Raw genomic sequence first — 16987 nt, forward strand, 5'->3', positions numbered from 1 at the left:
CTTAACGTTATTGTCCAAGGAGAAAATCGCATTTGATCATACAGTGTTGGTTAGTTAATCTGAGCCCACAATATTTCCATCCGAGTGGCAAGATGGTTCCAAACAAGTTGAGGAACCACCTCTAATAAGAAACAAATGATTTTTCCGACCTGGAACGGCGATTTTTGGCGCGTAAACTCTTAAATGAAATGGATAAAAACTCAGGAAAGGAAAATAATATCTCACCGGACGACATATTGAAAGCTTTAGATCGTTTCGGTAATGGCTCCAAAACTCCAAGCCCTGTTGAGGAAGACAGAGGTAGGCATCTGAAGTCTCCATCTGAGTTAGTTCTGTTGTGCGGAATGGTATTTTTCCGCTTTACCATTATACGTTGAAGAACAATATAAGGTATTTTAGTATTATCAATTGAAAATGAGTGAAAGGAAACTTGATCATGATTTTCTTCGATCGACACGATGTTTACAATCAGTTACAATGTTGCTTCATGTGATATGCGTCATATGTCATTTACCTCGTTGAAGTTGCGTTATAAATAGATTGTCGATCTTGACCTATTCAGTTTTCATATGGAGAGATATCTTCATCGACTTTTTTCCCGGAGTTTAAAGTGTCGTTTATTGCCTGGAGTGTTTATGAATTCATGTCGAATGTACATGAAGTGAGTTTTGCAGACGTTTGCAGGTGATCCAATTTCAAATTCCGGTTCTTGGAAAAAATGACACATGGAGTCGATTTTCCGTTTCAGTATATATAAATAATAACTTTGTTCTTGAAATCAACTCAACTCTGACAAATTCTGAAGTGAAAATTTAGGGTCGAAGGGAGCGAATTGCCAAGCTTACTTTTGATTAAATTTGATTAGATTTAGAGTAAATATGTCTCGAGGCCGGCGTTCTCTTTCTTTATGAGATCTGATGAAGCCATTTTCTCCCGAAGGACAGTTTATTAAGCTTCTTTCAGCGTACAGTTTTTGTTTTAAGTGGCCGCTGAATATAAATGTGAAATCGTTTTTTCCTTAAATATAATGACGAAACTCTTTGGTAATTTCTTGCTAAAACGAGCATTTTTATTGCCTATCCAAATGCGTTGTTGTTTCGTGATTTTCTAGTTTATTTTGCACAGTATGATTTGTTCCGGTAAATTATAAGTCGGTCATTTCTTCTGATCGGGAAAATATTATTTTTTCAACAAGAAAGCAAGAAGGTATCTTGTTTAATAATTCAGCATCCTAGATAAATAACTTTCCCAAGAAGAAAATCCCAGAAACAGATAGAACTATATATATTAAGCATTTTTTAGGTCTTTAATTGAAGACTGAATCATAGTATTTCTGAAATCATACACAATTAAAAAAGTTTCGTTTTAATTTTTATCTTTAAACCTTCAAATGAAATCCACAAAGTTTGGGAGCAGTAAAATTTCAATTTTAATGATGGCATTGAATTTTCTTTTCTTCTTGTTGGAATATTTATTTAGTCACAAAATTAACACTTGCTTAAACAATAAGCAGTAGTCATGGAGAAAATATTTTTTCTGTTGCCAGCAGACAACGAGGAAACAGATCATGACTTTGTGCATCAAATACTAAATGCAATGTCAATAATTCAAAATTTTCTGAATGCTTGTATTCATTAATGAAAGAGTTGTAACAAGACTGAGAAAGAAAGAGATAATTTTTGATCTGCTACTGGTTTATGAGAAAACTGATTTTTGATTTATAGAAAGGGTTTTGTGATTTGGGATTAAAACAATGCTAGACATCCCTGAGGAATGGGCTGTCGCTTAATCAAACAGAACATCTTCAATATCGTCATATTATATCGATGAGAAGAGTCAAAATATAATATTTCATTGAAATGTGGGATTCTTCTTTAACTTCTGTCAATGTCATAATCCATTATAGCACTGTTCTAGAAAAGTGATGGTTTTGTGGTCATTTATATTAATGAGATCAGTCAAAATATAAAATCATTTTCAAATCCCTGAGTTTCTCTAAACTTTAGTTATTTTAATTTGTAATCCATCATATTTAAGAATTTCTAGGAATTATATATTTTTCTAAGAGTTAATGGAATTTTTTTGTATTGAATTAACATTTTTTTGTGAATTTTTACCTTTTTTTTATCATACAAAGAGAATTTAAATCAAATAGTAATAATTTAGATCATTTTCATGTCAAGATTAGTTTATGTTGAAGAAATTCAGCATTCATGAGCATGTGTCCATCCAATTTACCATTTATTTTAAGCTTTTGCTTTGGAATAATTTAGGGAAGACAATTTCATACTTCATTGTGCGTGCAGTTCTTTGATAAAGAAAACTATCATGGTAAAAAAAAGTAGATTGCCTTTGGGACTATGGTTTTGTTTTAGATTAGTAAAGGATTACACCAAGATCTTTCCTTCATTTTTTATCCTTGGTAAAATGCGAGGAATATTAATTCTCTGAAGGTATCATAAGGTATCAGTGATAGAAGGTTCTCAGGCTCCTTAACCCAGAATTAGCTGCAACATTTTAAAAGCCTCAGCTTTTTTTTTTCAGATATGGACAATTTTTTCATGTTACTTTTATTACACTATTCTCTTGCGCATACTTTTTATAATGAAAACCCTCTGTATAGAGAACTTTTCAATTGAATGTTGAAGGTAAACCAGGATTGCTTTGGTTTTGCTTTATTTTGTTGTGTTTGGCCCTGAAAACTTTCTTCACTTTTTTAATAAATCATATTCAAAACTAAAGCTGATCGCAATTTAGTCAGTCACATATTTCCAGGCTTCCTGGAATTTGCTTGGTTTCACTTTGAGTTCTTATTGGCTCATTGACAATACCCAATGGAAAACTGCTCTGCCTGTACGGTATTGATAAAATAAGTTATTTATAAAATGTATACTTTAAAATGGCTGATGGAAAAGTGGAACCTCAAATAGAGTAGACAGAGACTTTTAGAGGATTCCAGGTTCAAAGGTCATTGGATTGAGTTTCTCAGGGCCTACACATGAGACATTTTACCCAAACCCCCACCCCCCTCCCCCATCTTTCTCATCTATTTTTATAAATTTACAAACCACTGCATGTTATGAACTTTTCCATTTTGCAGATGATCCTTTAGTACCTGGAAGATTGTCATTTCTTGAAGATCCTCTTGGTACACAAAGACTCAGTTTTATTTCTGCTGATGGAAGTGAAATTGACTCAGACTACAGCTCAGCAAGTTCAGTGGTTCATTTGTCTGAAGAGCAGAAAAACTTAGAGTATGTTGTGCTTTCCACTCTGAAACCTGATTTTTAAACTTTCAACTCCCATATGCGACCAATACAGAATTTCTCCTTAGAATATCAATACAGTTTGAAGCAGACAAGTTAGGGGAATAAAGAAACATATCAATAAGGGGATTACCATTTGATCAAATACCAATTTCTCCAAACTTAAATCATGAAAATTGTTCAGCAAACAGTAAAGAGAAACTAATTTTGTAAAGATCTGAGATCTGGGAGTGAAAATGGTTAAGGTTGGTGAAACAGGGAAGAACATAGCAGACTAAAACAGGCCCCAGACCTAGTTATTTACTTTAATACAGTAGCCACAGAAACAAGGTGACCTTCTGACAGACGTGCAAGTCAAGCCATCTAAGTGTGTAGCTTGCATGGTTGTGCTTCAAAATTTAACAATTGGTTCATACATCAGCGTGCGTTCATCGAGATATGAAGCACGCAGGAAGTTTGGAGAGCACGAAAGATCCGTAAGAGTTGCTTGAGGCATAGCTGAGAGCAACTCTAGCTTTTTGAATGCTCTCCAAACTTCCAGAGTGCTTCATATCTCGATGAACGCACAGGTGACGTTTGAACCAATTGTTTTTATTATAATGTTTTCAACACTGTAGTTTATGTATAAAGGGCAGAAATTCCCTCTCTTACACTTCAATGCATTGGTTATTTTGCTTCGGAAAAGTATTTCGCCATGCTTCAATGATCTTGTCTCAGATTGGTCAAAAACTAACAGGTGAATTCATGCGTGGAAATGAAGTTAGAGTTCCGAAAGGAGATGAAACCATTGATTGTCTTGTTTTCCCTTTCTCTGGGTTCTTTCTCGGGAGTTAAAAAATCCATTCCCAAAGAAAAAGTAGGCAGATCTTCATCTGCTTGTTCGCTTGTTGCCATGTCTAGTTTAACTTTTTTGCAGAAATTTTTCCCATTTTTTAATGAAAAATGCTGAGGTCACTTGCAAGAAAAATTTTTTTTCGCGAGGCATTTGTTTGCTGACGTTACCAGCGTGCACAAGAGAGAATTTAAGTACACTCGCGCTATTGAATTTGATTGCACGAATTTACAAGCAATGTTATAAAAACATTTGATTTGATTGCCTCATGATATGAATATGTTCTTATTATTGTTTTAATTTGTTTTTAAGGCAAGAGTGGGAGGTTCTTTTTGGTTCAACTACATATTACACTAAGGTAAGAAAATTATCGACAACTCTTTTTGTTAGGGGTGCATGTAGTTCTGAAGAATTCAACATAAGTGTCAGTAGCAGTCTAACAATTCATGGGAAAGTAAAAGAGATGTCAGTACTTATACTCTTCAAAGGACTGCTGGCCAAACACTCACTACACAAACTTAAGGAAGTTATGTGAATTAAGTGCTGGTGTCATGTATAGATACCAGTGTCCATGTTTGGAAAAATTGACTTAAACATATAATTATTTTTCTCTTTTTGATTTTTAGATCAGACAACATGCTTTGGATGGCAAGCTTCGATTTTGCAAGTTTAGGAGTGTTTGCTGGAAAGTATGTGCAATTGGTATTCATTCTTCAGGCATGGAATCTTTTTTGGGGGGGTGGGGAAGAGGGAGTATTTTGTAGGTTTTAGGTTTTAAATTTCTTCCCCCCCCCCCTTGCAAGTGACCAATGAGTAATTTCTCCTTACAATATCAATACAACATCAACCAGGAAAGTGATGAGAAGATATAAAAAATCAACACAATTTGACTTGACTACAAATTCTGAAAGCTACTAACAATCATTAAAAAATGTACAGAGGGCAGAGAGGAGAATTGTTATTGAGATTTTAACTAGGAAAAGGATTAGATAAAACATCATGATATCTTTTGGACGGATTGATTGGACTTTGTGGCTCATTTATTTATTTCATGATCATGTCAGCTCAATGGCTAGAGCGCTGGACTGTTGTGAAGGAGGTCAAGGGTTCGAGCCCTGGCCAGACCAACACCCAGGGTCTTAAAATAATTGAGAAGAATTTGCAACCTTTCTATAACATCAAGAAATGGTTAGATATTCTAGTCTTCTTGGATAGGGACGAATAAATGGAGGTCCCGTCTCCTGCAGGGCTGGGGTAGGAGACATTAATTTCTCACACACGAGATTACTGTGTGATGGATGTCCTCCCCTGGGGTGGGATGGGTGGGATATAGGGCGCACTTAATTTGGAGCCTTACTCTGTTGTGCAACCCTCACCACACTCTGGTGAAAGTGATTAAATAAATATATGATACAAATCTTTTTTAGGTTTTCTTGGAGTGTCTCCCTGATCGAAAGGATGAATGGATAACAAAGACGGCTAAACTTAGAAATGACTATGTCAAGTTCAAGAACAATGTAAGATATTTCAATTTTTTATTAATAAAAATAAATATCATCTGCAACAGAAGTTTACAAGTCAGTTTCTACATGTAACACATTCAGCCAAATTGTTTTTCATTAATTATTTATTAGAAGAAGGTAATATGCCACATCTCTCACTTTTGTTACAGTGGAAAGTTGAACTAAAAGTTTACCATATTAATCAATAGTTTTCTATTAAATCATGAAATAATGTTATATGTCCCTTTGTTTCAGTGCCTGTTTGATCCAAATAAGGAAAAGAATGAGGACATGGATTTGTCAGTCTTTAATCCTCTCTCACAAGAGGAAGCTGTAAGTGCATGTGTGGGAAGTAAAAAAAGAACTTGAAATGAATGGAAAGCATTTTTGCCACAAAGTGCCTGGTCTAAGAGTCTTTTGGTTGGCAGCTTATGAGAACTTCAAGTATTTGAAGGGTTTAAAGGATGCTGTGCGTTTGATATCCATCTTGGGAAAACTATATTAATTAAATATTATATTAATATTAATTAATTAACTATATTAATTAATTTTATTCAGGTCAATCTTACATCAAGCTTGAGCTTAACATAATTTTGAATGTAGCTACTGACAGTAGTTTCTTTTTCTATCCTTCACACTGACAGCTTATACAGTTATTAGACCTGTATTATAATTCTAATGTAATACTGATAACCCAATATATTAAGAGTTTGAGATGTAGCATTGTCACTGCGAAATGTGTTTCAAATAAGTTTTAATTATGATGGATGATAATTTTTCTCACTTTTAGAGCCCATGGAAACAGTACTTTGTAGATAATGAGTTGAAGTCCACAATCAAACAGGATCTGGATAGACTGTAAGTCAATTCCTTAGATAGTTTGGTTTTATCAACTAAATTGAAATTGTAAATTGGCCACTGTAAAGAGTTTTAAAAGGCTGACATTTTGAGCATTAGCCCTTTGTCATTTGCTCTCATGAAGGGTTAACACTCTAAGCATCAGCTTTTTAACTCTTTACAGTGGCCAATTTACAATTTAAACATAGTTGATAAAACCAATTGAAATTACCTTGTTACCCCCACTGACAAAGCACCACAGTTTCTTTAGAAACTTACCCCCCCTTAATTTCTTGGATAGGCTGTGTTGTATTAAAGGGATACTCTACACCTTAAAAGGACATTCTAAAAAAAGACACCTTATAGTTTGAATAAAAGATGTTTGCAAAGAAAATCTGTCAATTTTCCTTTACTTTTAGTCAAGAGAGAAAGTCTCAGAACATGCTATTCGAAATTGGCGCTCTAGGTGAAAACCGGAAATGACGTAGATATGAGAACTCGCTCCTTGTTCTGGCTTTAAATGTTTTGAGATCGCTCGTGAAAATACCAAGATCAGGTTAATTTTTTGCTTCTAAAAGAACCTTCTAACCATATCATGCCGCATCACTGTGTAGCTGGTGGGTGTTCGAACACTGCAAAAGACGGAGTGAGTCTCCATGGCTGGCCTTCAAATGTGCAACGTGCTTGTGAATGGACGAATGTTGTGAGAAACACATGAGCAAATTTTAACCAGACGGCCTCAAGCAAACTTTGCAGTAGTCACTTTTCCGATGATTCATTTGAAACACAGTCAATGATTGCTCATTCGTTAGGGCTAAACATGAAAACAATTTTAAAACCCAGCGCTGTTCTGACCATATTTAACAACTGATACCATGTCATTTGAAGAAGCCCCTGATTAAAGCAAACAGCGCTAAACTCTGGGTGTTGAATAATACACACCAGGGGTTCGTCAAGTCCTTCGGTTTCAACCACTTCCTTGTTTTTTGCCAACACACAGTCAATTTCAGAACAGCATCAGTAGGCATTCAACCACTCTAGTCAGTCACTGACAGTTCCCACAAGTACACCTAAGTGAACGTTTTAATTTGATGAAAGGTGTCGTAAGGCTTCAACATAAGACGCTGTTATAAGCTAATTTTCTCATTCACTGTTAGCATGCCAAAATTATAAAACAGCCAGCTTATTACGCATTCCAAATGCACAAAGAAAAGAAAAAGTCAATGTGACAAGGAAACTTTATCAATATCTTTTATTCTATTCATACTCCAATTTAAAGATTATGAAAGTTTACAATAATCAAGCTTATTCACGAGACGATTTGAAGCTTACCAGTCCGTGTTTTTGTAAGTGCTCAATTGTCTCCTCCTCACTGGACTCATTCGAATCCATACCAGAGCTGGCTTCGCTCTCATAAGGCTCAAAGAGGTATGGTTGGGTGCCTGTACAGTCCGTTAAAGCAATTTCGTTGGCACTCTCACAAGAAGAAGGTGGCAACGAAGAATAACTTTGCAAATCGTCCGAATCCATAGCTCCTTTGTTTTCAGTTTGAGCCGTAGAGCAAAGCACACGAGTTCTCACTTCTACGTCATTACTCACGTGTTCAATTTTAAGTGAGTTTCACTTCCAGTCTTCGAAACAGGGCAAAATTGGGCTTTTCAGCACGGTTTTTTTGCTCTGAATCTTCCATTCTTCAAAGTTTTCGTCATTTTTCAGATATGATGGGACAAATACTACCTTTAAGAAAACCTTCCTCTGAGGTGTAGCGTATCCCTTTAAGATGGCTGCAAGATCAAACTTTTTCCAAGCCTTTAAATCATTTATAACTATGTCACCAGAAGTTGGGGTTTAGTTTCCATAACTAAACTAGACACCAAAGTGGTCAAAGCTTGGAGTGCAAATAGTACCAAAGTAATTTAAAACTGAACCACTGTATGATGCTCTTCTAGAGATTTGATTCCTTCCATCACCAGTCAGAATATGTGAGCCATTATACCATGTCTTACTCAGAATCCTCTGAACATACATCTGCACAGTATCCTCTAACTTGGTATTACTTAGCTATTGTAGTCAGTAAAACAATAGGGAGAACTGGTACGTTTATAATAGACTCTGGTAATACTGGTATCTTATATATGCCCATGAAATAATACAATCATGAACATGTCAAGTAAGTTTTAGCTAATTTAATTAAATTAGTTCGAATAGCATTAAACACTAGCGAACAAAAATGCTCAAGATTGATTTCATTTTGACTTCCTGGTATGAATATATGTTTCTGCAGATCTCCAGAAATTGAGTTTTTCCAGCAGTCAAAAGTGAAGTAAGTGGAACATTTTTAAAAGAAGCATAACTTTTTCTGAGACAAGTGCTTAGTCCTGATGTTGAACATATTTTGTTCTTAGGGAAATGATGCTTAATATACTGTTTTGTCATGCCAAAAAGAATGAAGCGTTGAGCTATAAACAGGTATGAGGTTTAGGGTTTAAATATTTGCTATAATCATAAGACAGAGAACAACCCTGTGTTACTCTTGATAATTTGAACCCCAGTCAGTTCTGATTTCATTGTTAAACAATCTTTACCAAAATATCTGCATGTATTTTATGTTAAACCATCAAGTAAGAGGTACATCTTGTGTCCTGACTTACAACTCAGCCTTTTATGAATTTCTTGATTACTGTTCACAGGGAATGCATGAGCTTCTTGCTCCAATTGTGTATGTTCTAACAGAGGATGCAATGATTTATCAGCATATTGAAGGTTCAAGCTTGTAAGTTAAAGTTAGCCTCTGTTTAAAATAAAAAAAAATGTTTTCTTGTTTGTACTGTTAAATTACCAGTAAGGTAACATGACAATACCTTTTGTGATATTTTACAGGGGGATGGCCAAAGTTCTTATGGACCCAAAATACTTAGAGCATGATGCTTTGTGAGTATTCTGTTTTGATTCTTTTTTTGTAATCACAAAGCCACAAAGGAAGTTACCATCACACTTCTGAGATCCCATTTTGTAATTCTCTTTATTACATGACTCGAGCAGTCAGAGGGCCAATAACTAAAATCAACCAATCAAAATGCTCTATTGCCGGTCAATATTCTCTCAGTATTGGACCGGGCACTGTTCCAAATAGTCCCAAATGATACTGCACTTGTGTCCCTTTGAACTTCAGTCATATAATAAATCTCTTATTAACCAAGCTTGCTCGGGACCGTACTGGAAGAATATCGGCCCTCTGTCTTTTTTGTACAGACCTCACTACACTTGGTCCATGCTGTCAAGACTTCGGGCCGATATTCTCCCAGTACAGCCCTTGCGCTTGGTTAATAAGATATATTTACTGTCTGCCACACATTTCTACCAATATTGGATAAGAGAATTTGGTATTGGATCAACTAAATCAATTATCCCCTAATTGGTGTTTGATTTTATTCTCCTCGTTTGTCTGCCTGTCCGATATAAGGAGAAATTCTCTCATATGGGAGTTAAATGGTTAAACTCTATGTACTCTCTGTAGTTTGCATTTGATTACTGGAACTTTCAGGAATTTAGACTGAAAAAGCAGGGCTTGACACTAACTTTTCAACTTACTAGCCAAGTGGCTTGTGACAACTTAGATGTAACAACAATTTCAGTTTGTTTACTAGCCAAACTGGCTAGTGGAAATTGAAAACCACTAGCCAAAACTGAATTTCTACTAGTTCGTGGCTAGTTGGTACTGTTAGTGTCGAGCCCTGAAAAACTGATGATTTTAAGGACCCTAAGGAGCAAACCATGGGAGATGCAGGGGCTTTATGGAGAGCCCAGGTTTGAGACCTGGTGGGCTCAATGTGTTGTTCTTGCACAAAATGCTTTACTCTCAGTGCCTCTCTCTCTCTCCACTCAGGAGTAGAAATGGGTACTGGCAAATTGTCAGGGAAGCCTGATAAATTTCTGGGGGGTAACCTTGGGATAAACCAGCATCCCATCCAGTGGGCATTAAGCGATAAGCTCTGGATGGATGGGTCAATAGGCCCGAGTACTGACTTTTAAGGGGTACACCAGTTCTTGTAAAGTAGTAGGTAATTGTATCATACTGCATTGTGTCTTTTTGTGTATTGTGGTCCGAGTGTTGCATCTTAATTTTATTTCAAGGAAAATTAAAAATGGGTATTTTTTTGTTCGACCAGTGCACTGTTTGTTCAACTTATGGACCAGACAGAAACTTGGTATCTTCAGATACCAGTGAAAGGACTTCCTGAGAGAAATAAAGTGAGTGCAAGTGTATCATTAGTGATGAGAGGACGCAAGGACTGTGCTTGTAGTTTATGAATTTCTGGGAAGAAATATGCTGCAACCATCTGCAAGTCAACACAAGTCGAACTATTTTATTCATTTATTTTGTTTCTTGTACATTTTTTATTTCGTGTATATCTCTTTTTTTTTTTCACGCTTCACAAGCACTATATAATTTGACATTTTATTATTTTTTTCAAATGCACTTTTTGTTAGTTTTTGGATCCTCACGTTGAACCATTCACAGATCAAGAAATCATACCAGTAAGTTACACTCAACAGTCACACTTCTAATCCGGTGTTCGGGAGAGACGATATTATATTCCGCAACTTTTTTACCTTGTCGGTTTGCATCAGGGTATCGAATGTCAGCCTGGGGAGGAGTTCTTTGGGATAGGGCAAGTTTTTAGTAATTTTTATCCCGGTTTTCGCGGCATGACGCGAGTAGTTTCGTCATCCTGCTCTACATGTAGATTCTCTTTACATTTCTGCTGGACAGCTTATGGATATTGTTAGGAGAAATTCATTTTTAGTCAGTCGTGGGTTTAATCGATTGGACAATCAGACCCACGAAGACACGATCACTTTTCTTAAGTTTGAGATCTAATGTTCATTTAATGATGCAGTCGACAGCCATTGTAAAGAAACTGAATCGAATCCAAGAACACATGCTAAGAAAATACGATCCTGAGTTATGGGTTCACCTGAAGAACTTGGACATTACTCCACAAGTCTATGGACTGTAAGTAAAGAGCAAAGAACCGTTATCCCAGATTGCTTTCAATTCTTGTTGGAAATTAATATATACAGATACGCCAATGATATCCCATTGAAATAGTCGCCCAACCAGGTGAAATAATGATTTATCTCATATGTACTGAGATTTACACCATGAAGTAATATCGTTCGTGTCTCTGATCGGACGAACGATATATTTTCACAGTCGTTCGCTTCTAATCTTTGAAATGTGTCGATCTTCTTAAAAAAAATCGTAGTATGAATAAAATAAAAACAACATACCATGGAAAGTGCTTGAACAAATTTTATTCACCCGTTTCAATGCATCAAAAAAACTAATAAGTGAGCGCAGCGAACGAGTAGTTTTTTCGGTGCATCGCAGCTCGTGAATAAAAATCGTTCGTGCGCACTTTCCTTGGAATAATCTCTATTTTCGTCGTCGAGGGGGCACCTTCACTTAAAACGTCAGGAAACATGACGGTATCATTACTTTGTGCATCTGTTTTAAGGAGGCGACGTGGCCGAGTGGTTAGGGTGCTGGACTTATAATCCGTTGTCTCGGTTCCACCCTGCCACTCACTGAATTTGTTCTCGGTTGCGCTCTGTGAATAGCCCACTGGTCTGCCTTCTGTCGGTGGGGATTTTTAAGCACTTATTTAGTCTACATTGTGGCTGAAAAGCCCCTAAGGGGGGAGCTTCAATTTACGTATTTATTTATTTATTTTAATTTATTTATTTATTTATTTATTTTAATTTGGCAGTCGCTGGATTCGCTTACTCTTTGGACGCGAGTTTCCAATGGATGACGTTCTTGTACTATGGGATGCTTTGTTCGCTGATGGTCCCATGTTGGACTTGGTGGATTATATTTACATTAGCATGCTAAAGGCCATTAGAAACAAACGTAAGTCTAACTTGACCAAGGACGGTTGAAAATGACGACATTATTGCTGACTGGTCTGGATTCCTTGCCGACACCCTCACTCTTGTTGCAAATCTCGTCTCGTAAGGACGAGGTGTGGCAGATTAAACACTAACTTCTGAACACTGTTTGGTGGAGTGCACGAATCGTCAAGTGTATAGAATCATATCTTCGCGAAAAGCGTGTTCTATTCGGAGTGTTTGTCACCGTATTTAATACTAAAGCTGAAGTGGTTAAGGAAACTGAGCAAATATGATGTTCGGACTTTTTCTCGTTGGTTATTTGGCAACTTAAATGATTTACTGGATTATATTTATATATACAGAAGAGATGTAAGGTAACACCCTCTTCTTGGTGTTAAGAGCGTGAAAACGGTCTGTTGTTTGTGAAGAGCGGCTGGTTTTTATTTTTCAGCATTAAGTTTTAGTTAGCGCTGCCCTACCAGTACTGCGTTGCAGAAAACGCGGTGTTCTAAAATTTAGAAGCCCCAGCAGAGGCGAGGAAATTGAAGACAGATTACAAATAACAAAATTAACAACTTAGAGCAATATTTTTTCAACATTCACGAACGGTTTTGTTAAGCTGCGATTTTAGTAGTAGCTTTCCAGGAGCAGAAATTGTACTTGTATCCTGCGCTTATCCATTGATCAGAAGTCCTTCATTGGTGGAAACATTGATTTGCATTGGCCCCTTGAAACTTACAGTTGAATTTTGTTTGTCTGCAGTGCTTTCAGGAAGTTACTCAGTTTGTATAGGTTACCTGATGAAGTTTCCACGTGTCTACGATGACGTGTTCCGTTACGTCAAAACAGCTTTAACAATGAGAGAGAACAAGGTGAGCGGTAATTCCCACTTTGTTCTCTGACCTTTTTATGCTTTCAGAAACCCATAACTCAATGATTTGCTGCTCGTCCTGGAGAATACCATGTGAGGTGCATGTAGAATGAAAGGGAACTGAATTAATTACAGGGCTTCCAGGAGGGCGCTCTAAGAGACACCCTTTAATTGGAGGCTCAAACTGTGAAATTGTTTCAAGGAATCAGTAACAATCCCGACTTTTAATAGGAATATTCACGGATAGCACGTCCCTATTTGCAAACCGAACAGACTCAAGAGCAGAGTTTTTCTTCTAGTCCCCAATTACATTTCCGCCCGACAGCATGCCGGTTTTGAAGAGAATTTTTACTTAAAAATCGTTGTCGTTTTTGTCTACTCCTTTTATGTCCTCAACCAGCCGTCATCTTCACGGTCCAGTCCCCGCTCGTCACGTCCATCCGATTCTCATTCCATGGATTCATCCGGGACACTTGCACCGAGAAAGGTAACACTTTTTGTCAGGTGACCTTTCTGTGTGTGTACGTAGATCAAGGAACACTCCAAGAAAATATTCTTAAGTATTATTCTTAGCCACATTCTTGTGCAGAGAACCTTTTTAAAACTGATCTATTCTCATGGCCCATTTTCCATTTCTACCCTGAGCGTTTTTGTTGCCATAGAAACAGGGACCAAATAGGCCGCAATCTGCTTTCACGTCATTTACCAAGAGATATCAGCAGTTCATTGAACCGACAAGACCTGCATCTGTGAAGCCTGCTGGGAAGACCGTTAGTCACCAGACCTTCAGTGTCAACAATAGCGCCGAAACAGAAGAGGAGCTCATCTTTAAGAGTCTACGGCCAGCCCGACCTGCCTCTGTTCCAGCTCCTGAGTTGAGGGAGCGCACGGACTCTGGGTCGCACTCGACCGGTTCTGGGAAGAGTTTGAAGTCGCTCAGCAATCCGCTCAAAGGGAAACTTATGGCCCGGCCGAGGACTCGCTCGAGAATTGAATATGACGAATTGGCTCAGGTTAGATAACAACTCTGAATGACTTGAAATATTTCTTTGGACAATTCAAAATATCTGCTTTACTCAAGTATGTGAACTTCAGCAAAACGACGCTTTATCTTTGTTTTCTGATGCAGGACCACGAGCGACTTCAGAAACAAGTGTCTTCTCTGAAATCAGAGCTCGATAAAATGCAAGGCTTGTATCTGTACTGTGGCAGGAAAATGGATTCGTACGTTGGTGAGTACCAGTTCATAGCCACTCTTCGAAAGTAAGAGACGCCTTTTGTTGCCGTTTTCAATTGAGCACGGAGGTAAAAAAAAAAAAAGTAAGACAAATAACAATTCTCGCAGGACGCACCCGCCATGGCTGATCTCAACAGCAGGTAAGGTAATTGTCCTCTTTGGCTTGGTTGGCAGAGCTTAGGAGATCTTAGACTCCGATCCTTGTTAGATACCCGATTATTTCTCTTTCGTTAGATCGTGACAGATATTTGACATTTTTTTTAATGCATGCTCACCAACTCTTACTAATAGCCACCCATTTCTTCGCTATCTTGTACATGGCAGTAAGTCTCGCAATTTTGCGTCTCAGTTCTAATGAGTGCCAGTTCAGATCGTTCCGGAGGTTTGTAACTCTACCGGGTTCGCGCACATAGCAGTTTTTCACGAATCTGGCGGCTCGCCGCTGAACTACTTCAATATCTTGACAGTGTTTTTGAGTAATGTGGATCTCACACACTGCAGACGTATTCTAGACATGGGCGGACGAGGGTGAGATAGGCCTGACTTTTAACACTTTCTGGACAGGAATAAAGATTACGTCTGATGAAACCAAGGGACCTATCAGCCTTCCCCATAATATTCTCTATATGAAAGCTCCAATTCAGATTGGAAGACAATTCAATTCCCAAGTAAGGATGGTGAGGTATAGATTCCAGTGGAACCCCGTTCAATGTGTATTTTTTTCGGTCTTATTTCCTCAGATCTTCTCCAAGACGAACTTACGAAAGAAGAAGATTGTGTTAGAGATATCGTTTATCTGTGTTTAGCCGGCTTGAAACAGGCAAGAAATATGATTGTCTGTGAACCTTAACATTGATATGGATTTTGTTTTTGTAGCAACCACCATTAACTCCGACAGAGTCAAGTTCCTTTTTTTTTTTTTTTTTCTTTTTTTTTTTTCTTTTTCATTTTTGACGCTTGAAGCTCGATGAAAAGACAGAAGTGCTAAATTGTAATGAATTGGGAAAGAGGGGAATACGATTTTAGAGACAACGATACATTTTATTAAATACACAATAAATGTTCAACAGGTTCGGGATTTATTGAAAGGAACTTTGGCATTCCGAGGATCAACAATTGAGACAGAGTGTGATTTTATGGAGATTGATAACAACATTGCCTCACGGCTGGAAATTCCTCCACAAAATCAACAGAAAGACAGTGAAATCCCTGAGAACCTTCCTGTTCCAATGATGGCCAACTTTGGACACTTTGAAAACTCAGATGAAACTGAAAGCAGCTTTATCTCTGGTGATGTTCAGCAAGGAAACTTTCAGGAATCTGAGCATTTCAGCGAGGTAAGCAAGGAAAATAAAGGAAAGGAATTTTCAATGACTTCGGCTGAGATTGAAAGCATTCAACAGCAGCTGAGAGAGTTAGAAACTATAACCGCGGAGGTCCGCGCGGGGAAGCATGATGGAAAGGCAGAAAACGCGGAGGAAACTTTAGCCACTCATGAAGGCGGGAATAATGATGATACACAATACCTGGTGTCTCCTCTTAATGGAGGAAATGGAATATTGGAGTCGACTGAATCAAATTCTCTGCTTCATGGAGAGGAGGGAGTCAGTGATACCAAGGCACAAAGAAATGTCGAGAATTCCGATCTGCTATCTCATGATAAACCTGGAGGAGAGGATGAAATTTGCGATGGTGACAAAGAAGAATCAATAGCTAATGATTTTCAGAGAATGAAAGGTAGTAGAGCTACTTCATGTGATACCAATCCTCTGTGTGACACTGATAGTCAACTTTCACTGCCCACTTCTGACCCACTGACTGAAGGAGAGAGCAGTAACGATACGTTTTCTACAGGAGTGTTACGAAGCGATTCTCCCTGCAGGGAATTCGTGTTTGTCAATCATGACGGCACGGCAGATAATGAGCTCAAGCCTAAATCGCACCCTTTGGAAAGCAGTGGTGAATTTTAGCTTCCTTAAAACAAGTTTGAACTATAGATGAATTTAAGAAAAATTTAGTTATAATTTTATATTTACCTTATTTTTTTATAGTTGTATTGAATTAAATTGTGAATTGAATTGCTTTGCCACAAACAGGGTCAAAGTTATGGACTGTTCGCTTCGCAGTTGTCGCGGAATGACGCTGTCTTAGGTAATGTCACGCAACGTCTTTGAGGTTGCGTCAATCGTGTGACATCCCATAAAATGGCCGCGAGGTTGACTAGGTTTTAGGAGATTAGGAAAAATTGCAGCTTATCAAATAATTAAATTCCGCTATTAACTGGTGACTCGAGGCAACAAATGTAAAGAAGCTGGGCACAAGTTCGACTATAAAGCTTACATTTTGTTTTCAGTTGGGACACAGATTGCTTTCTAAATTAACATAAAAGATATGGAAAAGTATACATATAGGCTCGAATAGGTGAATAACTGATTCGTCAAATAAATATTATGTCTTCACCTTGGCTTGTCCGAGAGGTTTTTGGTTTCTGTCTAAAACCCCTATAGTATTTGACAAATGGTAAACACCACGGCATACACTATT

At 37.5% G+C, this 16987-nt stretch overlaps 1 protein-coding gene and 1 pseudogene across 2 annotated transcripts; one reads left to right on the forward strand and one right to left on the reverse strand.

Annotated features, from left to right (window-relative positions):
• The first annotated feature begins 60 nt into the window (after window positions 1-60).
• Window positions 61-16907, forward strand: LOC111335704 (TBC1 domain family member 5). 2 transcript variants are annotated; one of them, XM_022941694.2, is made up of 21 exons: window positions 61-300; window positions 3101-3254; window positions 4411-4456; window positions 4725-4787; window positions 5526-5615; window positions 5856-5933; window positions 6391-6458; window positions 8722-8760; window positions 8843-8906; window positions 9128-9210; window positions 9318-9368; window positions 10607-10688; window positions 10929-10976; window positions 11339-11454; window positions 12212-12354; window positions 13098-13207; window positions 13607-13693; window positions 13869-14219; window positions 14336-14438; window positions 15184-15263; window positions 15514-16907. In XM_022941694.2, exons 1-21 carry the CDS (start codon window positions 189-191, stop codon window positions 16411-16413), a joined length of 2868 nt encoding a protein of 955 aa, XP_022797429.2. In that variant the 5' UTR covers window positions 61-188; the 3' UTR covers window positions 16414-16907. The 2 variants fall into 2 exon arrangements, with proteins under 2 accessions (XP_022797429.2, XP_022797432.2); XM_022941697.2 differs by lacking the exon at window positions 10929-10976.
• Window positions 7239-7967, reverse strand: LOC148719539 (uncharacterized; annotated as a pseudogene).
• Window positions 16908-16987: the final 80 nt, after the last annotated feature.

This window comes from Stylophora pistillata, chromosome 12 (assembly GCF_964205215.1).
Source record: "Stylophora pistillata chromosome 12, jaStyPist1.2, whole genome shotgun sequence".
Taxonomy (NCBI): Eukaryota; Metazoa; Cnidaria; class Anthozoa; order Scleractinia; family Pocilloporidae; genus Stylophora; species Stylophora pistillata.